Consider the following 25535-nt stretch of genomic DNA (forward strand, 5'->3'; position numbering starts at 1 on the left):
GTGTGGTTGGTTTGGAACAGAATGCCTAGCATTTGTTGAGGGGACAGATGGCAGACAAGCCATCTAGTTATGTCAACTGTATAGTGAAATTATAACAAAAGAAGTGTTCAACTGCAGTGTAAAAATTTCTGAACAAAAGCTTCCTCTAAGTACTTCTTGAAAATTGCCTTAAACATAGAAGAAAAAATGTGATTTGGGTATCTGTTTTCCAGGTGTGTTTCCCTTTCCTGAAGTGTCCTTGTTTGGTATTCTTTAATAATTAAGACTTCTTACCGACTGGTTGTTTTTAATCTTGTTCAGGACTTTTTAGGGTATCATAGTCCAGCTACCATCTTTGTGTACAATGTTTTTGACAATAATTTACCTAGCTCTTTCTTAAGAGGCTAAAGTTCAACACAACCTTTTAATAAGTAAGTGGTTGGAAGTAAAACAGAACCAAGGGCTGATAAAACTGAGGCAAAGTTTCTTGCATTTTTAAGATGAAAAGCAGTTATCTGTATTTTGTTGTTTTACTCAGTCTTTATGTTTCACTCCTTCTGTTAAACTGGTAGCTACGGAAAACATTTACTACCACTGTTATAGCTTGGCAGGCTGTTTCCTTTTAAAATTTAAGAGTCACCATTGAAAGCTTAATTTCCTTTTTTTCTTACTATCCTTTCTGCAAAATCACTCTTCCACACTCTGTCCCCCAACAGTAATTTGTTCAGTCTGCTTTCACATAATGTGGCAGTTATACCTGTAACCTGCTCTAACCTAGTCTTGATATGTGATGTGCAAATCGGAAGCTCAAGGTTAGGGATCTAAATTATCCATGTAATCAGTGGAGCGTAGTAGCAAACAGTGCATAAATACCCTACTTTATTGGCAAGAGATCTCTGTATGCCTTGGCTTTTTTTTAATAAATTCTTTGTCTTTTCTACCCATGTGAAATTATGCTTCAGGTGTCTACTACTTTTATTAGTATTTTAGTGAAGAAACAGGACCCTGTGTTTGGGTAAATTTTGTCTTCATCACTTCTCCCAAAAAGTTGTGGGGTTTTTTGTTTTGTTTTGAGTTTGGCAGGTTTTTTTGTCCCAAGTATGCCAGTAGCATGCTGTGAAAAGAATTTCTGTGAAAGTAGGTAGATCACTTTTTTCAAGTAACTAAACAAGTGATAGTATCATCAGCTTAACTGATTGAGAAGCATCTCTGTTTTGTACCTGTCTTTTGCTAGTTTTAGCTGATCGTTCCAAAACGTTTATCTGGAAGAGGTGGGTAAACAACACTGCACGCTCATGTTCTCAGTTCCACATGTGATTTTATGTTCCTCTGTCATGCCTCCCTCACCAATCTTCTGCAAACTCTTTAAGTTTACTCAGTTGCTTCTCATATGTTTTATTTTGCTCTGTTCTCTATTCCTTTCTTATCTCTGCTTTTCTGCCATTACTGAATGTTGAGGTGACTTTGTAGCACTTGCTGGAGCTAGCGTTGTTTATATGAAGTTGGTGGTGCTTTTCCCATATGCACTATCCTGCACTTTTCTGCATTGAAGTTCATCTGCTTTCTTGAACAGTCACTGCGTAATGAAGTCTCTCCCCAGTTCTTCACAACCAGGCCTTATTCTCATACTGCCAAATGGCTTAGTTTAGCAAATTTCACTTCGTCACTATTCAGTTGCTGTTACAGATTGTTTTGAATTTGTTGAACAGTATAGGTCCCAGTACAGTTTCAGGTGGGATCTGTGTGTCTTGTCCATTTCTTTTTTTCTTACCAGTTTTTTATGCATGCGAGGAACTTGCTTTCAATATTTCAAGACAGCTTGGTTTCCTTGAGAACCTTTGGTGAGTAACTGTCAGATACCTCTTGGAGACAGTGTCAGGTGGGTTTCCCTTGTCCATGTAAAAGCTGTTGATTACTTTTTCTGAAGAATCAGTAAGTGCAGTAGTTATTGTCTTTGTTACAGTTTCCATTAAATTCCCTGTACAGATGCCACTTTTGCAGTCAGCAGTTACCAGGTTGCTCAGGAAACCCTTTAAAACGTAGGTGTGAACTGGCTGTCTTCCTGCTCCTCTGGTGCAAAGGCAGTTTTAAGCAAGAGATAACTCCCCAGGGGTTAGCTGGGGTTTTTTTAGTTTGGAGTTCTTCTGTGGATGCCACCTAATCTGAGTGGTTTGTTATTGTTCATGTCTTATTTGTTGAGTCATCTACTGGTATTTTGATTTGAGGCAGATCTGATGCACTGTCTGTAAGGAAGAATTCTGACCTTAGATCTTCACAATAAACATGGATACAAAAATTTACATTGTTTTTCTGCTCTGCCTTTATCTTGGGGTGCATCTTGCATGTCTGGAACATGTTAGCCTTAGTGAGTGTCTGGCAGGCTACATGCTCCTAATTCCTCTAAAAGGGGCTTTATTAGTTTTCAGATTTATGCTGTTTCCAGTTGTTCTTCACTTTTTTTAGCTTGACTTCTTGGACTTTTGTGTCTAGCCTTCCAGAGTATAAAATCTTCCCTGTTTTCTTTATTTGGATGTTTTAGCTTTTTGAAGGATGCTGTCCCACTCTTACTAGCATCCTTATGGCTGCTGTTTATGTTGTTTAGTCAGTCTGGGTTCTGTTTGGTCTTTCTGTTCTTAGTAAATGCTGTGCATATGGTCTGAGCCTCTGGGATAGTGTATTTGAATAGTTTCCATGCTGCCTTCAAGGATTTTTGCACTTTTTAAAAGCATTGTAATTACATATAATTCACCTTGCTTTGAAATTAAATACAACCGCAGTTCATTACTTATTTTTTCTTGCTTTCACATGAGTATTGGATCTTGGCACATTACAATTGCTGTTCTAGAGCTCTTCAACAGTAATATTTTTGAGCACTGATGAGAACTGCTTCCCAGCTAGCATATTCCTTTCCCAGTACTGTCTCCAACTCTCATATGAATTAGGCAAAGTTTTATGTGGGTTTTGAGCAACTTTCTGTGACTTCACCTTGTCGTTATGCAAGCCACCCCCCTTCACACCTACAGTCTTGGGCTGTAAAGTTTCTGTAATGAGTTTACATGTTAAATTTAGGGGTGGGGATAAAGGCATGACTGGAGTTTAGCATTCTGTAGCCCTCCATGCAAATAAACTGTATCTGAGGGGGCATTTCCTACCTTGGTAGTTCTCTGAGAAGTTTGAAAGTGTATCTTTTTAAAATAGTAGCACTGCCTAATTTATTTGAGAAACCATATTCTGTCAGTTAGTGTTTTTACTGATGTTATCTCTGTAGTTTAGGCTCACTGGTACATATTTCTACAATAATTACTCTTCTAAAGGGTTTTATTTTTCTCTGTGAAAAATGTATTTTGATACCTGTTTTGAACATATTTTTTTTTCCCTGATGCATAAGATTGCACCTTCCATATTAGGTTGCCTTAGTCATTCAGCAGAATCCTCAATAGTCATATCTTTGGTAGTCTCTCAGGTACACATGGAAAATATACCTGAAAGGAACGCGTGTTTCATTAGATTGAAATCCTTTGTATTTGGACATACACACAGTAACAATGGTGGTTTTGAAGCCATAATTATTGATAATGTTTTAATATTAAACAAGGAATTGTTAAGGATTTAGTGCAAGTCCTTTATTGTTTTTCAAGCTGTTCCGGGACTGAGAGGAATGAAAACAAATTCCTTTAAAGGTAAACTGCAAAACAATTGCAAGGAAAAAGTTTTTGCCTTTTGTATTGTTTACAATGTATAAATACTGCCTTAGCTTAAAAGATTCCATTTTCCTTCATGCCTGTAGCTGCTTTAGAAAATCAAGGTTGTGCTTCTTGTCCAGTTTTACCTAGAAAAAGAGTCACAGGGACACTTCGTACACAGAGACAGCTCAGGACAGGGATCCACGTACCTATTTCTGCTATTCTTTGATCTTTCAGAGAAGTGAAATTAATTTTCCTGGCAAACCCAACAGGAGAATGAGGGCATTTTTCACATTTATTACTGCCCATGGTATACTGAGCAAGCACTAGGTGTGTGTCCACGTCAATTCTCCTCTGATACAATAGTGTCTATAGAGAGACGATGGACAGGAGTAACTTTTCATAACATTTTTTTCCATGAAATGCCATAGAGTGTAGAGGAAGAAGAAAACCACTGTACTGTTGAAACCAACCAATGTACTTTTAAAAAAATCTCACTAGGGAAATACTGGAAATCCCACCAGTACCACAGGGCTGTCGTAGGCCAACTTGCAGTTTGTATGAGCAATCTCTATATCTGTGTGTTTGTGATCATTGGAGAGGGGGGAAGAAAAGGGAGGAGAAATGAGGAAAAGCGAAAGGGGAAGAAAAAGGCACGGCAAGATACTTGCTATTATCCTCTAGAAATGGTGAGGTTTGGCTTAAATCCCACCTAGGTCCTTGAAGTGTCTTTTTGTGTGTGATCACAATACATAGCTGAGGTTTTCTCTTGTGAATTGCTGCTGACTACTTTGGCCCTTCACAGAATTAATCTTTAGATAAAATTAGAAGCTGGCACCATTTTTCAGCCTATGCTAGTAAAAATACATTGCATTGATCCTCTCTCCGTACTTTGGCATGCATGGGAGCGGAGAAAGAGTGGGAAGCTATTGAAACTGAGGCATAACAACATGTTCTGAAGTTGGACTTCTTCCGTGGCGATCAGCTGTGCAGCTCTTAAGGAGGCCTGGGAACAGAATAGATTTGGAATAGGAGTTCTGCGTGGCTTAGTGTGTAAGAGCAGCTTCATGGGCCTTATTTGTCCTTCAGAAATGGAAACTGTATTTACATCAGTTATCTGAGAAATCTGCTGACTTTTGTCTGGCACTTGTGTTTTCTTACTGTTGTGGTAAATTCAGAAAGTTGCAAGCAGCCTCTGTGCACATAGGGATGAAGAGACAATTTGCAGGTGTTCTCATCTTTGCTCAATTTTGTGATGCGAGGGAGAAGGCAGGAAAAAAATGTTTATTAATTGAATCCTAATCTTCTGTTGTTTTGCCTAGTATGCATTTTGTCTAATACAACTACGTAGCTCATCTAAAGGCCTGAAAATTGGAACTCCTAGCAAGAAGGATGTCTTTGATGTCATTACCATAAAAGTCATTGGTTGCCATTTGAAGGGAAGATAGCAACTGTATATGCTATTTAATTGAAACCTTATGGAGTAACATCTAGGACCTGGATCATGACTAGATGATCACTGCAAAAACAGCTGTTCCTCCTCCCAGCACTTGTGCCCAATGCTGTTTGTTACTAACCTTCTGCCAGACTTTGGCATTCCTCTAGCATAGCAACAGAATGATTTGTCTGAGCACTCTTGTGATTCAGTGCAAAGTCCAAAAAAATGGTTCAAACAATATTTTTGTGGTGCCTGACTTACTGCATAAGCAGATGACGTTCATTTGCACAGCCTACAGTGCCTGTTCTGCTTGAGGGTGCTAACAAACAGCTGGTAATAGAGAGAAGTAGGGTACAGAAGTTTTGGTAATAGTTGTCTGAACACAGTCCATTGATAAATCATTTAATTGTTAGGCAAAAGACTTCTGGATCCATCCATGGTAGTGGAAGACGCTTTTACATTCTGTTTCTCATTGCTACCTTCTTACCATGTTGGTCTGTTGAAAGAGCAGTCATGCAGGCATGCTTCTGGAGTTTTAAGCAAAATTAGCCAAATTGCACTAGTTGCAACATTTTAAACTTCAGCTGAAGTGATGTTGTGCCTTGCACAGATAAGGAAAAACTTGCATGAACTCCTCTGCCAACAGAGCAGTGAAGGCAATTAAGAGTTATTTCCTGGATGAGCTGAATTCAGAAGAGGCTTAAGAGTTGGTACAGGTGCAAATTTGCACCAGTGGTGGTGTACAAATGCAACTCTTTTCATGATACTCTGCTTTTATTTATAGTACTTTTTAGTAATTGAAACACATTCCTGATAAACAAAAACTTAAGTTGTAAGTTTAAACTGAGTGTCCATGTATTATTTTGTTCCTGTATATTTGTTTGTTTTGTGGGAAACAAAAATCAGTACATACTAAACTAAATCAGTAAGTACCACTTCATAAGTAATAAGCTAATGGAATTTGGTTTAAGTAGTAGGTTTATTTGTTTTTAAATAGAGTTTCTAGTTGGAGCGATCAAATAACAAGCCAAAAGTAGCAAATATTTATTCAACCTTACTGGGTTTTTTTGTAACTATTTGATAAGTTAGCAAATACCACAAAAATAGCTGTTGACTGAATTATTTGACTAAGACCCGTTAATTAAACTAACATTTTAAGTAAATGTTATTTATGTAGCCCTGATTCCTGGATCTTTTCTGTTGTCCCTGCTTCGCTTTCTTCATTTTATCTTTTTCTTTCCTACAGGAGAATATAGCATATACCTCTGCATCATTTTCAGTTCCTTTCTGTTTTCACCTCCTATGTCTTTCCTCTTCTCCCCACTCTTTTTCACCTCCACCCCTGCATCTTCTGTTTCTCCTTTCTTCTGCCACTTCTTGATTCTGTCTGTGTACTGAACTTCTCTTTTCAAATTCATCTTACCAGTGTCTCTCTGCCTCACATGACCATCACTCACCCACTCAAACCAGAGCATCTGTGCAGTCTTGGAAACATTCAGGTACTTAAAAGCTAGAGAGCTACTATATTGGCATGAATATAAGGCAGGAAAAAAAAAGTCCACGAAGCATATATGAGAATAGCCCCTGGTCTGGCTTTGCAACCTGTTTTGCATCAGCTCTGCACGCTCCCTGACAGTGCATTGTCTGCTTGCCAGACTTCTCTCTGCTCAAGCATTATGTATGAAGCTCCTTGTTACCTGGGACCTGGTCCAGTCCTGCTGCTTGTGCCAGCCAGGCTGCCTGACAGCTACCTGGCCTGCTGCAGGTGCTCCAGCTGCCTTTGGCCACCAGACACCATCCCTGGGGCTCTGGAAAGGGAAACACAGTCTTCTAAAACAAAGACTAGCTGTCTTTTCTATGTAGTTCCTGTAAAAATAAATAAACGTCTCTATATTTTACTTAGGCTACTGTGGTAAAAATTACTGGCTTTAGATTAATCAATACAAAACAAGTAGATTTTGCTCAGCATTGATTATCAATACTGTCTACCAAGTTGCTGGAAAAGGGACAGGTGTTAAAAATCCTGCCATGTTGTTGAAATATTTGAGCTTTTTTCCCACTTAATGAGTTTGAGGATTGTGCCACTGCTCCAAAACAAGTTCCTGTTTCAGACTTACTCTTTTTTCAGTTTTATTTTGTATAGGTCATAAAGGATTTCTGATGCAAGCTTCCTTAACTGTTTCTTTTTTTTTCCTATAGCTTTCCACTTACAAAAACTGTAAGTTGATTTATTACTTTTTTTTTTCCCCACAAACAGTGCCTTTGATGCAGCATGTAAGCTGTTTTTTAGGGCAATTGTATTTTGCATTGCAAGACATAAAATACAAACCTAAATTACTTTGTGTCATTCAGCTGACTCCATAAGGCTTCTATTGCAAACTCATGGATAGATGGATCATTTCACTTCTCTGAATAAGTTAGGTAATTGGAAAAGTTAATTTTATTTCAGATTTAAAAGCTAATGAATTATAAAAGTTTCTATTTATAAAATATGTGATGATTATTTGGAACAAGGCAATGCTGGTATGAATTAACAGACAATGTTAGGAGCTTATAAATAATTTTTTTTAGAAATTAGATGTTACTTTAACTAAACTGTAGAAGCTTGCATTTGGCAAAATGATCTGATGCCATAGCAACAGATGACAATTACACGCAGCTTCTGGAGTTGCCCACATTCCTTTTCCTGCACCCCAGCCTATCCATATCCGTGGTGCAAGAGATGAATTCTGACCTCTGTTTTCTAACCTTCTTTGAAAGAAACATACCCTCTTTCTTGCAAAGTAAGAAGCTCAAGTTCTAGATCACTTGAAAGAAAACCAAAAGTAAATCCATACAGTGGGCATGCTAACTCGCTTATGTACTGTTATTGGAAGATTAGTTTTGCCTCAAACTATATTTCAGATCAGGTTGACATAATATGGGAGTATATTTATGGATTATATTTTAATTTTAAATAATTTGCTGTATCTTTTTTTTTTTAGATTCAACAATAGATTGATGTAGTCAGTGAGTTTTTAACAATTTAAATGCTGTTTAAAAAAAACAATAACACTAAATGTATTAAGCCAAATACACCATCAAAACTGAAATATTCAGGTTGCAAATGAATGCATTTAGACAGCTGGAGAAACCACAGCGTACAGGTGTTTGTACTTCCAACTTGAGACATAATTCTAGGAAACAGGATACCTATTTTTGTTTTTAATTTGTAGCCAACTGTTGCTTTATTTGCCTGGTGTTGAGAGATTTTTATTTTTTTCCCCCACAATGTGCTTGTAGTCTTATGTATCATGCTTATTTTGTGGTACTTGTTATTATTGTATCAGAGAAACAAGTATACAAGAAAATTGTAGCAGTACAAATTCTGTTGTACCCTCCGTCTGCACTGACTCTACCAATGGAAATTTGTTTCTGAGTCCTCACCTTTTTATCATAGGTCTCAGGAGCTATTGTGGCAGTTCTAAATTAGGATTTTCATTGTTGCTGCTAATTCTGATATTGCTAGATTTTGTGTTTGCTGACCTTGGTGCTGTTGAGTGGCTTCAGTTCTACCTGCACAAAATGTGCTACATCCAACTTCTCTCTAAAAGTATAAGAACAAAAAGCATTTAACTCCTTAATAATTTAAGGACTAGTCTACTGGAACCATAAAATGTGAAATGTGCTGTGCGTGTTTTAACTTGTTAATTAAAGAAGCAATAATTGGAGTCTTAAAAGAATCAACTGAAATCTAACGTTATACACTTGTGCTATGTTGTAGTCTGGTACTTCCCAGCACTATTTGCTGAATTCTTCACATGCTTTTCCTCTAATCAGTCTGTAATTACCATGCTGTATAATTAGATTAATATACTTTCATTTCTTGCAGCGACCCGTTAGAGGAAAATTTTGTACTTCTGCTTTATGGTTGTCCTATATGAATGACTACAGAATTCTGTACTTTCATTAAAGTGGCCTCAACTTACTTAGGCAAAGAGCAATCAATTTAATGATGCATGGAAACTGTCATTCTCTATAAGTTTCTCTGGTGCTTAACTACTTTTTTTAACTACTTTTTTTTTTCTTTTTTTCTCTTCTTAGATGATGAGTTCCAATGGAAGGGGCCCTTCTACTTCATCCAAGGAGCAGATCCTCAGTTTGGACTGATGAAAGCTTGGGCAGTTGGAGACACTAACAATGGAGATGATGAATGGGGAGAAGAAATCAAATTAGCAGAGCAAGCAGTGCAGGCCATTAACAAACTAAACCCTAAACCCAAGTTCTTTGTGTTGTGTGGAGACCTTATCCATGGAATGCCAGGTAAGGCAATTAAAAGTGTAGAATGAGGATCATAACTCCATTTTCTTTATATTTCGGATTGGCAACAAGACTAATTTAATTTCCTTGACTTCACAATACTCTCTCATAGGATTTGATATGCTACTGTTTTGGTCTGTGGGTGAAAAAGTGTGCTTTGTAAATGATTCTTGAGACATCATTCTGATTTCTTCACCTGTCTTCCTGTATCATTCATTTTAGCAGTGTACTTTTGATAGTCAGTTGCTTTCTTTTCAGTGGGCCTGAGGAAATTTTCTTTGAAATAAAAGTCCTAAGAACACACGTTAAAATTCTTTCTTCTAAACAAATGGCTTTGAGAAGACAAATAAGAACAAGAAATAGCTATGGCTTTTTGAGTACCTGAAGTGGGTGAAGCTGAGAGAATTCTCTGGATTTCTAATGCTTAAGAAATTCAATTACTTCAATATTTAAATTCTCAAAATGCTAAATGTCAGCAAATTCAAGTTTTAGCATTCTGTCCTGTTGCTGTGGGACTCAGAGATCAGTGTGTTTCTGTGTACCATCAGAGGAAGAAAAGACCATCTAGAAAGGTGGGTACAAAGTTTTGACAGTTATAACTTCAAAACAGACTGGTAATATTTTCTATTTTATGAAGATAAATACTCTTCTTGGAAGTGAAAGAAAAAGTGGTGTTACCAGTTGACAAGTGGTCTGAAAAGCAGATCTAAGCACAGTGTCTTACATTTCTTAGCCTTGATAAGAATCAGAGCTGCAGACAGCCTTAGCTATGTAGCTAATAGCACAACAATCCACCAAGTGAGCTTGCAAATAGAGTCCTGTGTGCTTTATGCTACACTCTGCTTTGCACTTCGCTTGCACCTGAGGTGGTGCTTCGCAGCTTGTGTTTGCACAGCAAGGTTTTGACCATGTTAGAGACCTTTAGCTAATTCCTTCTGTGTCCCGCAAAGTGGATTTTAAGACCTTAGCTGTCAAATTGCAAGTCAAAGTGATTGACATTATATATAGACTACAGACTTTCTTTTGACCAGAACACAGTTCTAGTGATAGCGGGAAAGTGTAAAAACCAACAGATTTAAGCTTTATCGAATCCACTGTGTAACACCTCAGTAGCTTGATCATAATGTAAAGTCTGCTGTTAACCAGTTGTTTTATTGATTTATGTTCCTCCATTAATCTTGGAAGTACAGGTTTAACCCAGAATCATAAAATAATCTCTTCCTATAGCAGAGTTTTAGTAAGTATTTCCATTAGGACTTTTAATTTGTATAAGTGTTCCAAATATGCTATCTTCAGTACCCCTTGTAAGAGGAAGAAAACTCAGAAAATAGGTGTTATACATACTATTGAAAAAGATCTTTTACTCACAAATTTAAATAATCCAGGAAGCTAAGTTAATTTCATTTTACCTGGATATTTCTCAAAAGCTTATAAAACAATGCAAAGTTCTGAGTACTTTTGTCTACATTGACTTTAAACAATGTTATTTTAAGGCTTTTCTGTTGATAGAAAGTGCGAACTACGGAGAGCCAGCAGTCTTCTGACTTCCATTGGGAACTGAATGGCTAAATACAATAAATAAGTCTTGTGTGTGGCAGGTTTTATGTTTTGTTTTGTTTTTTCTAGTAATGAATCTCTGTAGTTATTATTGTCCCTGTTACCAGTGTATATCTCAGGCTTCAGTAATATTTTTAAATACAAACCTGTCAGGGTTTTGCAAAACATTACCATATATTCATTTTGCTAACAAATGTGTAAAAGAAACTGAATGGATTGTACTGCTGAGATCACTTGTATTGTGTGATGTATGTGCTGTGCTTTGTATAAATATTTGAAGCTGCCTAGTGCAATTTCCAAGAACTTGCAAGAAGGAGCAGTTCATTACTCAATGATCTTAAGGGTCTTTTCTAGCCTAAATGAATCTATGATTCCCTCACTTGAACCACCGTATTTTAATTCATCTAATAATTTCTTGTTGATTTAAATTATGTTAATACTTTGCAAGCCTGCGTTATCATGTAGTTAATATAAAGTAGTTAAGGAAATTTACTATTAAAAAGAATTTTAGAATATTCAACTGCAATAATTACTTATTTCATTACTGCCTTTGTACTTGTGTAAATGGCTTGCTGTGCTGCGAGTTGGTAAGCATATAAGTACAACTTAACAATTAAATTGTACGTATAAGTACAATTTTACAGTCAGCCATTTGTCTTTCTGTCTAAACTGATTAGAGAGATGAAAGTGCATTGCTCTACAGTGCAGATATCTGTGAATTAACACTTTTTTAACTAGTTGTCTAGAAGGGCAGGGAGACGTGATACAGCAAGGGAGACAGAAATGCAGAGTTGGAAAACTACTTCACAGAAGGTAAACCTACATCTGTGTGTTTAAAAGAATTTGAAACAACACTTTAGTTTAAACCATATGAATGTGTATTTTGGAAGTGAAATGATAGGTTTTTGTAAGTATTTTTTTCCTACCTTTTCCTCTTGCTTATTTAGCTTCTGGAATAGAAACTCCATGAAAACACAAAAAGAGTTAAAGAAAACTTAAAGAAAAGACATTTTAAAGCAAGAGATCTTACATCCTGTTTTTAAAATGTCTTATCAAGATATTTATTGACAATTTCTTTGGTTTGGCTTGTTAATAGCTGTTATTCTATGAGACACTGCATTCAGTGTTAAACTCTAGGGTTTGAGGTGACTTCCTTCTCGTGAGAAAATGGATTCTTAAATTTCTTCTCTTACACGGGTATGTGTTTGAACCACTAGTATATTTCTGCACCAGTTATGACTCAGATAAAAAGCAGGAGCCATTATATTCCACATCATATGGCACAAGTCTCTCTCCACTAATTCCAGTACTAATACTGTGCTTGAGATTTCATGGTTCTTTACATAATCCATTTAAACAATCCTAACTTAAAGTGAAGACACAATGAGATAAAAAGCTGTCAGCAACTGATTAAACTCAAAAAAAAATTTAGAAAGAGTTCCATTTCAAAATTATAAGAGTAATATTGAAATTTACCTGCACCTTCATTATTTCTTACAACAAAAATTTGAAATTGTAAGAAGTCTTTTGGCAATATTATATTAATGAAAAAGACCAAATAGAAAATCTAAGAATAGGTTTTCAGATAATTTGAACATATAAATCTTTGCAGAATTGAAGACCAGTAGTAATATTTCTTTTCTTGGAGTAATTGAAGTATTTTCACTGTTGTAGCCAAGGATGTTTAGACCTACGTAATGCATGTCTGTAGTAGAACAGTACTGCAGTCATTTCGTACTTCTCTACTGAGAAGTCTCTCCAAGAATAATTGCTGTGTCAATTCCCTTATGTTAGTTCAATAAAATGAAGGATTAAAAATTCATTTTTTTCAGTAGGCAAAAATCAGAAATGACATGAGACAAGACATTGATTTGTTTAACAATTGTGAATTTGGCTTGTACATTTATCTTATTTAATGTCTTAAATTGCCTTTTAAATTAAAACTGAAAACATCAGCATTAATAAAAGTGTATCACTGCTACTATTGTAGCATGGTTGTTGAAGGAAGCTATGATCAACTGAAGTTCAGCTATATTTTACAATCCATTGGCCAATGTCTATCAAATTCTTTGGATTATACTGCTTTATAATGCCTGTCAATAAAAAGGGGGAGAGGGGGAAACCCAGATCTTCCTCTCTTCTCTTAGTACGTTTTATCGTGGAGTACTAAGTGTAAAATATATGATGGCTGTTTTAAAGCATGCACTGTAGCTGTTTGGCTGAAGCAATGTTGAAGCCTTTTGCAAAGGAACTCCAAGAAATCTTAGAATTCCAGCAGCTAGAAGTGATGAACAGAATCCTGATCAGCTGGGAAGCAATCAGGCACAGCACTTGGAATCCATTACAGATGTCATTAGAGCAACGAAGTAATCAGTATCTTGGTATTTAGCTGCTGATTAAAAGTAGTTTGTTCTCTGAATATTATTTTCAGAAGTTTTGCTTGATTACATAATCAAGAATAGGATATCTATTCCTGGTAACGCTAATAGTGTGGTACATAATCAAGAATTTTAAGCAATACATTATAGTGCAACTGTGTTACTGAAAATAATTTCTATAAACTCGATACTTACACCTAGATACACCACAATAATGTAAGACTTCTGAAAACGTTTGTGTGCATTGTTAGTGTACCATAATTTAGTATGGCAAAAATGATAATCTGCAAAATGCAAAATATTGTTGATTGGATAATGTGTTTGTTTCACTGCATTTCTCTCAAACTCTGGAAATTTATTTCTAAAAGTCTTTTTTTCTCATATCAAGTTGGAACCTTCTGTGGTTTTTAATGACAACTTCCCATATTGTTCCACTAACCAATACTCTTTAAGCCCAACAGTCCAGCTAGTTTTTCACCCATCTAGTTCTTTACTCATCCAGACTACTACATCCTAACCCCACAAATAGAGGGGTGCCTCACAGTGACATCAGCCAACTCTCTCAGTACTCTTGGATGCATCCCATCAGGTCCCATGGACTTGGCTGAATCCTGTTCCACTACTCGTATTTCCTCTACTCCTTTAGCTCTGGGAGAACATTTCAGTGAAGATAGGCAAAAGAAGCCCTCGGTACCTGTCACTTGTCACTGCCGCATGTGGCAGTGGGCCTGTGTTTTCTGTATTGTTTTATTGCTAAGGTAGTAGTAGAAGTTTTTGCTGCCTGTCATGCCACTTGCTAGTTTTAGCCCTCAGTGAGTTTTGGTTTTTCCAAATATTTTCAGTATTCTTCCTTTCAAGTCCATCTTTGCTTCCACCTCCCTTTTACGTCCTTTTTCCGTTGTTACTCAGGCATGAGTTCCTCATTTAGCCAAGTCATTCTCCCAATAGTCTACTTCTTTTTTTTCCCACCCTCCACCCCGTATCAGGAAGGACCATTAGGATCCTATATACCAGTTCCCTGAACAAGCCAGTCTGCTGTCCCGAGGCCCCAGATCTGCTATCTGCCTCCCTTACCCCCCTCAGGATCTCGAACTCCACTTTGGTGGCTGCTACAGCCAAGGCTGTCAGGGATTAACACATCCCCTAGCACTTGTATGTTTGGGAGTAGCAGGACTAGGAGAGTGAGCCCTGCTTGGCCCATCTGTGTCAAGAGGTTGTCTCAGACTCCCTCCTGGATTGCTGTCAGCTGATGTCAGGGAGCTTAGTCTCCCAGAAGAGCCAGGGCCTGTGATCGCAAGACTTTTTCAAGTTGCTTGTAGAAGACTTAATCCACTTCTTTGGCCCTGTTGTGTGGTCCGTAGCAAAACCCCACTCTTAAGTGGCTGACCTCTTCTCTGATCCTGACTCTCAAGCTCAACAAACCTGGTGTTCCGTGGAGTAGCTCCCTCCAAACACTGAGGGCAAACTCCCCTGCCTTCTTTCTTGCCTGTCGTTCCTGTTTCAGTTTAACATGAAGCATTGTACTTCCTTCTTGATCCCATACCTTGAGTGCAAGTTGGTGTCCGGGAAACAGCTTCTACATTTCAACACCTTTCATTACAACAGCAGAGAAATCAGCTGTTTGCAGCCAAGGTCACTCTGCTGAAGCCACAGAGAAACACTGACTTGTGAAGCTGAGAATCTAGCAGCTATTTTTATGTGGCTGAATTCCTTTGGAGGAAATTGTTTAACTGCATTTTTTTTAATGATACTACTGCTGTCGCTAATTTGATAGACATCAGTTCTAGCCAGCAAAGTCCTTTATGTGATGTAGCTTTAGACCAGATGTTTAATTATTTTTCATTAATTGCTCTGCTTACATGGGTGAAAGAACAAGTAAGACAGCAAGTCTCCTGCAAACTTTACTTAGCTCTGACTGTAATAAAACGTAGCTGTTTAGAGACTAAATGAAACGAGACTTGTCTAATAATGTGTATAATCAAAAAAACTGATAGAACTTGATTAAGCTTGATCTGTTAGCAGTGTGATAATGGATCACTGAGCAAGTAATGTTTACGCTTGCAGTTTTGGATTCATTTGTGTGTATACGTTAATTAGAAGAAATCAAAATCACTAGAATTGAGTATTATGGCACTTGAAGTACACTGTGAATACTTGCACTAATTTCTTTAGTTAAGTGAAGGCATAATCTCTAATATACACATTTCCTGCCCAGGTTATTCAGTGCTATGTAATCTGACATCAGCCTTTTCAGTCAATTAAGTCCTAGTAGTGAATTTTTTCTTTTTTTCCTTCTACCTTTGCTTTATATTATTAAATTGTTTAATTAAAGTCTTTCAAACTGCTACTCTAACACATTTTTAAAACATTTAATTCTGGTGATGGAACCTTTAGCTCTGCTGAGGTGAGTGGGAACAGCACCTGACAGGTCAGAGCCATGAGTGTTGTGCTCTACTTCAGAATTCTTTTGTTTTGCTGAGAGGTGGGGAGGGGGAGGATGCCTACATCACTTGCATCTGCTATTTCAAAGGTCTTTTCTCTGAAGGATCCAACTTTTTTTTTTAATATCCATTTGCAAAGAACAAATCAATCTAGACAGCTAAGTGATAGCAGGAGACTAAGCCATTGTATTTGAAATAAACTGAATTCCAATACAAGAATTCTGTTGTCTGCTCTTCTGACATGTCTAGTGAATTAATTGTGATGGTACATCTTCTTTTTTAATTAATCTGCTTATACTTTCATTTCTCTCATTAGCTTCAGAAGCAATTGTCTGTCTTGCTTTCTAGTTTGATCACAAGATAAGCAGTTGTGCCTGTTGATGCTTCCTTATTTGTTCCCAAGACCTAGTGTTGTGAGGCACTTTTTTTGCATAGATTTTTACTCATTTTATAGCTGATAAAAATATTTAAGTGGTCTTACTCATTTCAGACACTTTAAGTAATTTTTGTAAAACTTACCTTTCTTAGTTCTCTTGAATTACTTGTGCTGCATTCCCGCTCCTGTAAGGCAGAGGCTGTGGGGAGGAAGGAAGGGAAGCTGCAAGGTGCCCTTTTGCTGTTTGCTGGAATTAGAGCTGCTTTGTGCCGTTTTGGACCTCAGCAGTGGCTGTGAAATTGGTACGCCTGGTTCCAGGGGGTTGTTGCAAATAAAAGAACAAACTTCATTTAATGCCTTATATCTAACTGATACACATTATTCTCACAGTGGCTTTTCCTTCTGTCCCGGAATACTGGCAATACTTGTGGCCTTTCCAAGATACTCGGTATTATTTCCTGTGGTTGCAATGCTGTAGTCAAGGAGTCTGTAGGAAGGACAGTAGCTTTGTAAAATGTATATGATCACAACATGAATTTTGTATGTAGGCTAAAGACAAGGTCTCATTAACTTCTTGTATTCTATTATTAAAAATGATTCCTTAACATTAGATAGGTTTGCCATATACACTTAATAGTTGTCTGCCTGGTAGAATAAGCATTGTCCTTGTTTTCATGTGCCAATATATGTATTTTTGCATGTGTTCTTCCATTCACGTATATGCAGAAATACATTTCAAATTGTTAAGTATTATGAATATGGTACACTGCAGTAAAAATGGCTTTTTTTTTTTTTCATTACATCTTAATGAACAGAAGGTAGTTGGAGAGAATTAAACTGAAGCTGTTGAGTTTAAACAAAGCTGTCTTAGTCTGCATGGTACAGCAGGAGAAAACAGAAGGGTTTGTTACCACCCATGACACTGCATGGAAATATGTGCAGGGGGATGTTATGAACTAGTCCAGTATCAAAAATTTAACTGTGCTCTTCAACAAAACAAACTGTACAGTGTTCAAAATTATTTGTCTACAGAGGCTATTACTGGGTAGACCCAGCTTCTCAACTTAATTTTGTCCAACTTTTTGGATAGTTGGATAGTTTTTGTTTAACCCACCAATGTCAACCAAAGCCTGGATGGTTCTCTATGGTAGGGTAACAACATGGAGTTGGTCAGAATATTGGTACCTTAAAGCATGATAAAATGTACATGCTTTTATAAATGTCTCTTTTGTAAATGGAACAATTTACAACATCTGGTTAATTGTTTCACTCAGCTTTACAGAGATGCAGTCATACTTGATAATGTTTTCTCACTGCTTCTTGGAGTGCTTTTTGTCTGTGTCTCTTGCTCGCTCTGTTGGGCCGTAGTTGGATTGTAAGATGTTCCAGGATTGTGTATGTTACATATTTTGCATGTTTTTACTATGCCATCTAATGTTAATGTATGTGCTGTAAGCACAACAAAAAGTGCCAGAAGAACTTCCAGACAGAAAGCAGGGGCACACCTATGGAGCTGGATGGGGTTAGGTTGCAGTTATAGGAGATTATTTTAGAGTCTGAATGTCCAAATTGCAGTTGAGGCAGCTATATATTTTCTGTATCTGTCTGTACAATTTAAACGTGCTAAAAAGAATGGCAGCATAGCAGCAACTGCTGTGTGATCCAACAGAGATCCATACGCTGAGGCAACATAGAAAATACATAATCTTGTATTTGTAATATAACTTTAGGGACTCAATAGGAGGGAAAAGCTGTCTGTTGATCTTGGTGGAGAAAGCGCATCGTGATGTGCAGCAATCTTCTGCAGAGAGATGGTACCTATATGTACAGTTTTCCGTAGTCTATTCGCATATCAATTTAAACCCATGCAAACCCCTAATCCTTTGGGAAAGCCATTTCATACTTTCCTGTTGCTTAGGACCTGCCACATTTTTAAAGAGGATGTTAATTATCCTGGGAAATTACAGAATGGTCATACATAGGTGTGAATGCTGTTGTTGCCCAGGAGCACAGGCAGAAGAGTATTGCCATTGCTACCTACAGGCCACTGGCCATACAGTAGTGTGCTTTGGGCCAACTTTGCAATGCCGTGGTCCTGGCCTACTGGGCTTGTTCTCAGCTTGTTACAAGAACTTGCTGTGTGAACTGGCGCTTGGGCCAGGCGTGTGTTGTTACTGTCAACAGTTTAAACAAGAGGTGACACGAAAGGCCTTGGCTAGAGAGACACAAGCTGAAAACAGAGGTCCCCAAACTGTAAGTGGCTCATTGGTGGTCTGTTATTGGTCATTGAGGCAGTGCAGCCTTGAGAGCTGGAAAAAGACTGTTTTAAGTGTAACGGGGGGGAAAGAGCAGCCAAGTAGCAGGGCAGGGCACCTGCTGCAGCTGGGGAAAGCAGTGCCCTTGAGCACCATGCCATGTGCAGTGATAAAAAGGTACAAACTACCTAGAAAGTCTGGTATCCTGTAAAAAGTCAAGATCATGAATTTGGGAAGGAATTGTCACTGTCACAGAATCACTGTGAGATCACTGGAGATGGAAGTGCACGGCCTGCTTCAGCGTTCCTCCCTATTTCTCTCTCCCTTTGCCTGCTCTCCCTCTCTGGGCCCCTGCCTGCCCAGCTGGGATGGGTGCCTGTCCTGCTGTCTGCCTCCTGCTTCCAGGGGCCCTCACTCTTCTGGGACCTTCTCATCTGCCAGCCAGCTCCCCGTGACTGCACACAGTGCTCTGCATCTGTATGCATCTCTGGTGCATGTTTTTCCCCCACAAATTCTGCACATTTCGCTAACACTCTTAACTGCTCCATAAAGCCGCAATAAGGTGTATCAGCTCAATCCAGCTAACTACAATTTTGGGCAGCACTATGTGCTTATGTGCAAAGCAAAATTGCTGGCTACATGTCTCCTCAAAATTACGTACTCTGTCCTGTGTCTTCCATGCAAACAATGTTTTTACATATAACAATACAGGTGATGTTGTACACCAATATTTTTAAAAGCAGGTGCCAAATACTGGGATTCTGAGTTCATATTTATGCAACAATTAAGGGACATGATTTTCAAATCAGCGCTTCTCCATTTGACTTCTGCTTGACAATTTGATGATGAGGATATGAGATGAGCTGGGCATACTGGCTTTTATACAATCAGTACCTCTTATAAGCTCTGACACATACACTGTAGAGAGTGAAGTTATTTACGTTCAGAATAGACAGCTTCAGAGCTGAGGAACATCAGAGCTGATGGTTCTGGTGTCCAGACAGTGGTATGGCTTCATTTCTGTTTATAATCACTGTAACATTTGAAGGCGTCCCCTCTCTTGAGAGAATTACTAACTGGATTATCTCGAGCCTCTTTCCCATGCCCAGATTTGATGTGCAACTGCTGCAGTCCAGAATATTTCTGTCTCTTGTTTCTGCTAAATATTGAGTGCATTAATAGACTTCCCCTAAAATTGTGATTTTTATAGATACTGAATGTTAAAGCATAGGCTGCAGCATATAATTACAAACACCTGCCTTACAGGGTAACTCTTAACAAAACTCTTTAACTTGTTCAGTTTTTTAAATGAAGGGGAAAGCACATACAATGGCAAATGTTCCTAGTCAATGTGTTATTGTTTTAAACCTATTGTGAATGTTCTAAATTCTCTTACTTAAAAAAGCGTCTTGGGCTTGACCAGGAAAGGCCAGTGAATACTTGGTTTCCATAAGAGCTGAAGTTGGTAACTCTCAGGAAGTCCTACCTGTCTTTTGGTTTTGGATCCTCCAAAAAAGGAAATGTTGAGATAATAGTGAGTTTCACAACTCTTACTATATTTGATAAAGTCCACAGTCATTTGCATGTGTATGTTCTTCCTTCTTAGGAAATATTTCGCAGACATTTAATGTACAAACTTGTAAATTTGCAATTGTTTTGCAGTGGATTCAGCCTGATGTCCTTTCTAGGAGGCAGACTGCTGTACTTGTACTTTGTTACATCAGATATGAACTAGCTTGTTCACATTTCAATAACTGAGTAGGGAGATCTGGAGATTTGCTGCCGGTGGGCTTTGCACACAAGATGTGATATGAATTTAATGCTGAAATCTGCATGCAAATGCACAAGCTGCCATTTATACATTTGTGAACTGAATAAATTACAGAGAAATGTCAGGTCCCATTCAAGTTCTTAATGTTATATACAGCAAATTAGTAAGACATTCTACAAAGGAAAAAAATGCCTCATAATGCTTAATATCTTTCTCAAAAAGTCATTTTACCACAGTAAATCTGGCTGTGAACTCCTTTTATTATTGCTTATAAACTACCATTAGATAACCTATTTTGCTAAAACAAAAGAACACTAATTTAAAAAAAAACTTGCTAGATAAAATGAAGCTGCTCTGCTAGTCCTTAAGGGAAGCATGTATATAAGGCGATATTTTGTAAAGCTTTAATTTTAACTAAAAACAGGTCTTAAAAAAATTCCTTTTCTCATCTAGAAGGCAAGAGCATGAATGCTGATGTTTGATTTGTCTGTATAACAAGCATATGAGCAGATTAAAAAATGGTGTCTTAAAATATGGTTCCAGCTTTAAAAATGACGGTAAGCGTGTCACTTTTACTATATTTGCCTTTTTTTGCCATTTGAACTGGCTGCTTGGTTTACTAACAAGAGCAAGTTTGTGTAGTTTTTTAAACTCCCATCAGCCTGGCACAGCTGGGGAGGAGGCAGCTGTATTCTACTGTTACATGCGGTTTCAGCAAAATTGTCGGTTAAGTCCCAATTCCCGAATCTTTGTCAGTGGAGATTTATAATAGAGCACGAAGTAGAAAAGGCTTTTTAAGTGTGAGGTAGAAGCAGTGGCTTTGAAATGTTTATACTGAATCAGGCTATAGGTAAAAATTTTACTTGTTGAATACAAGATAGTTTTTTAATAAATATATCACTAACTGATCAATAGGGCTTTTTTTGTACTATCACCTGAAATAACACAAGCAGTGTTTAAGTTTGACCTAATTTCCTGACAATAAGGTAGCTTAATGTAAATAAACTCACTACATCCATTTCTTTTGCTGTTGTAACCTATCAAAAATTTGATATGCTTAGTAGGATGGAGCCCAAACCAAAAGGATTCTTCTCAAAATTCTTATGCTAATGTTAATTAATAATGTATTTGGGTAAGTTAATAATTAATTTGAGTAAGGAGCACATTATTTGTCAAACATCTAATAATACCTATTTCAGGAAATGTCACTATGGTTGCATAAATAAATATTTTATAGTAATTATCTGATTCCAGTAAAACCTAATGGAGCATTCAAAGCCTCCAAACTGTTCAGTGTGAAATTTAATTTGCTTTAATCAGGCCAAGAGTAGGGAAGCCTGAGAGATTCTCCACGCGTGTTCAACAATATATTGCAGTCTCGTATTGCAAAGAAACCATTGGGCTGTCAGGAGCAAATATTTAATCTTCAGTAAGTATATACTTATTTGTATTTTAGACTATAATCTCTAGTCCAGTCCACAGTTGAACTAAGGAATCCTGTTGACAGTAACTCTCTCTCTATAAAAATATTTGAGATGTAATAGTCTCAAATCATATACTTTTACGATACAAGTATCAGTACAAGTACTAGATTCAGTGCTAGTACTAGATTTTACATATATATATATAAATAAATATTTCTATATATGGAAGCATAGTTAGATTTTTCTCCATGTTCTAGTCAAAACGTAATCTCTCAAAGTCCAGTTATAATGTATTTTCTTGCTTCTTTCTCATCCCAGAAAGTTTTAGTTTACCTTATATTCTCAGTGTTAGCAATTCAACTGCTATCTATGAACATTTGAAAATGTATACATGGAGCAGACATCCACAATGAGTTATTTATTCAGCGCATTGTACAGTAAATACGTATCTGTGTTAGAATCTTTGTTGCCTCTGTTTTCTTGGAATTTGCTATTTGCAAAGAGTAACTTGCACAAAGTCAGTGCTTTGGATTGTGCAGGTATGGTCAGACGAGGTGATTAGAACTGTCTTTCTAGTTTGAAAGTGTTTGCTCTTTAAAAGGCACATTTCCAGGCTTTTCCATGCCTCTGAATTGTAAAGGATTTTCTTCTTCTTCCTTGGAAGTCAGTGGCAGAAGATCTAGCCCACATAACTTTGACTCAATTAATCAAGCTGAACCAAGTCTTTTCCAAACTGTCAACTCTTACGTTGTCAGTGGAGGGTAACATGTTTTTAATGGGTAGGAATTGGGCTAGAGCATCCAGTTCCTCCCTGTGGCTCTGAGCAAGCTGCGTTACTGCTCTGACCATAGCACGTCGCCTGTTTGTGTTGTAAGCTCTTCTTGGAACACCTCGTAGCCAACGTGAGTGTGGAACAAACACACACACTGGCAAAAGATTATTTGAGCTAAAAGGGTGTATTCTGAGGAAGAAGTGGTTTGTCTGAACCACTGACTCTGGCTGATATTAACTGCCTTTTCATTCTGCACTTGTTCTGATGGCAAAGGTGTCTTTGTAAGGGTAGACAATGCCGTAGACATTAGGTGAAGTACATGTCTTTTTAAGTAATTCTACCCACTTATTGCAAGCGTTTCTCAGTTTAAGAGTGAAGACAGTTTTGTCAGACCTAAGGGACTAGTGTTTCAAAGAGTTATTAGTCATGCTGTAACTACTTAGTATGAAACTGTAAATATGATGAAGGCCTCAAAAAGCCATAAAATTCTTACAGGTAGTCATCTGAAGAAAGTGTGAAATATTAAAATTTTGCTGTGTCTCTTAGAAACGAACAGTTATTAGAAACAAGACTTTCTTACCTTCAGCGTGTTTTTATTATGTTTGTTGTTATAACTCCTGTAACGTTGTGGTATTTTTTCCTACTTGTGATGATTTCATCAGAAGAACAGACCCAAAGGCAGTGATGGCCTATGCTTGATGTGATAGCTCTGCACAGCTAGGAGATGAATAAGGATAAGAACAGCAGAGTTGTGCTTAAATGAAGCATAATACTTATTTTCACAGCAGAAGGTGGAACAGTAAATGGCACAAATTATGTTGTTAAGTGGGCACCTGTGTGGCTGGCACTCAGAAAAATGTTGGCATTTGCAGTCGTATTTAATGTCATGCACTGAAACTCTAGGAGCGGTTGATCCCCTAATAGGCTTCCTCATTCACTTTTGGGGTTTTGTCATTGCTTTAATGTAATAATTGTTAATTATTAGCTAAAACTGGAGTTAAATTTTCTTCTTGTTTCAATGCCCAAAGTTATAAATTTAATCTGTGTTTTCAAGCAGGGAAATTCTTTAGTGTGATCACTTTTTGTAGCTCAGAACAGATTATTACTTGTTTCTAATGTACTGAAAAAATCAGTCGCTTACAGCTGTAGACAAATGAGTATTTCAGTTCCTGCTTTTCAGTGGAACTAATGAGATGAGGTTCTTCATAAGTTAGACTGAGTAGTCTGTCCAGTAGTGAATATAGTCATGTTTACATTAAGTGTGTAATAATTTTTTGCTGCACATCATAACATTGTTTTCAGGCTATTTGAATACTATAAATACATGTGTCTAAGGAAGAGAGAGGGGACATTTTAGCTATTACAGTACAGACTAAGCCAGAAAAACCTATTTCAGAACATGACCATACTGGGTTTATTAAAATTGATCAGCTTATTCTTGTATGTAATTTGGAATGACACAGTATATTGCATGACTTCATTTCAGCAGATGCTAGAGAGGAAACGTTAAGTTAAAACAGGAAACAAGAGTACAGACTAACAAGAGCACCAGTAAGACTGAACTGGATGACCTGATAAATCTTTTCTTTCTATGCCAGTGCCCTGTCTATTATCACATTTTTGTAACTTCCTAGGAAAAATGAATGTGAAGTGAAGAGCAAGGTGGTTTTTTTCTTAACTGTTCATGGGCAACAAGAGAATCATCATGTCTTTGGGATGGTAACATGTAAACAAATGAGAAAAGGGTAAGAGTTTGACCACGGCAGTAAAGAGGAGTTGCCCGTATTGATGAGATGGGGAACATTAGGAAAGAATGCAGCATAGCGAGAAGAGGTGTCAGAGCTTTGGGGTGGGAAAGCTCCGTTTGCATCAGTGCTCTGAAGGGATGCTGGGTTGCGTTTGCAAAGATCAGAGAAAACTGTGTATCAGTATTTGAGATGTCACAAGATTAGAGCTCAGTTAAACTTTTACTTATGGTAGCACATAAAGATTAGATGTGGTAAAGATGTAATTGCAGAAGGAGCCTGTAAGATACAGTCTGATCTTGATGCCATCGGTTTTGGGCCTGTGCTATCTTCCAAGTGACAGGCGCAGCAATAGGGCTGTCACTGGGCAGGGGGTCAGCTGAGAGATGCTGAAAGGGATGATACAGGAGCTTAGTTGTAGCCCTGTTAAGCTGGAGCCAACAGCCAGGTATCCAAAATGATAGCAGAGATGAAAGGCAATCCTATTTTGAACGGGAGAAGTCTGCTTTCCCACAGAGGGAGAGAGGTAGCAGTTAGTTTGTTTCAGCAGAGGTACTTACAAAAGGAGCATGCTGTCAAATACAGCCTTGGACTTCCCTCTTCTCTTCTCTAGGAAGTTAGGGAATACTGCTAGGGAAAGTCCTCTAACTGGCATGCAAAAGGACTAGAGCAACTGCAGACAGTCATGAAAACCAAAAAAAAGGGCAAACATCTCAAGAACAGGGAAGTGCCCAAAATAATTAGACTCTCTGATTAAAGCAATTGTGATGCACTGTAAGGCCCAGGAAAACACATAAATCTGTCTTTTGTTTATAACAATTGTGTGATTGCTTCCAACAAGAATACTTGTCTTTTGATGTCAGAGTAATTCTCCTGATATCATAATAAATTAGAGAAGGAATGGGCCAAATGTTTTCATAAATTCCATTTTCATCGGTGGTATTTTGGCATTTTTTATTTTGCTTTTATCAGATTTAGTTACTATTTCTGTTTGATATTTTGTATAGTATTTTAATCTACAATTTAGCTCCTACCCATTCTTTGATAATCAGTCTCTTGGGTTAAATGTTAGGCAGATTGCAGTTGTCATATCAGGGCTTTTCAAGAGTGTTGCTCACATAAAAGCTCATAGTTAAACAATTTTCTTTTTAACTTTCTTCTTTTTCAAACTGAAAATTGGTGCTTTCCTTTAAAAATTATGTGTTTGCAACTCCTCTAAGTTTGGGACACTTTTAAGATACGTTGAAATACTGAGATCGAGTAATTTGGAAATCCAGGAAATGACTGTGCTACGTTTTCATATGTAGTTAAATTGGCTAAAGACATCTTGGGTAGCTTCATCCTAAAAGTGCCAGTGTTGGCCCTCAGCTGAAGCTGAGCGAAGATGTTGCAGAGACAGAGACCACCGTAACTTAAT

The 25535-nt window shown here is 37.5% G+C and overlaps 1 protein-coding gene across 1 annotated transcript in view; it reads left to right on the forward strand.

The window, feature by feature from the left end:
• Positions 1–932: 932 nt before the first annotated feature.
• The window catches only part of LOC104156511 (serine/threonine-protein phosphatase CPPED1-like), a gene marked incomplete at its 3' end in the record, with an annotated part of 29179 nt that continues 4576 nt past the window's right edge, over positions 933–25535 (forward strand). Inside the window, 3 exon segments of the mRNA XM_009701206.1 lie at positions 933–970; positions 972–994; positions 9184–9402. Coding sequence (XP_009699508.1) covers positions 933–970; positions 972–994; positions 9184–9402 — 280 coding nt within the window.

The sequence above is a fragment of the Cariama cristata genome, unplaced genomic scaffold (genome assembly GCF_000690535.1).
Source record: "Cariama cristata isolate BGI_N322 unplaced genomic scaffold, ASM69053v1 scaffold14145, whole genome shotgun sequence".
Classification (NCBI taxonomy): Eukaryota; Metazoa; Chordata; class Aves; order Cariamiformes; family Cariamidae; genus Cariama; species Cariama cristata.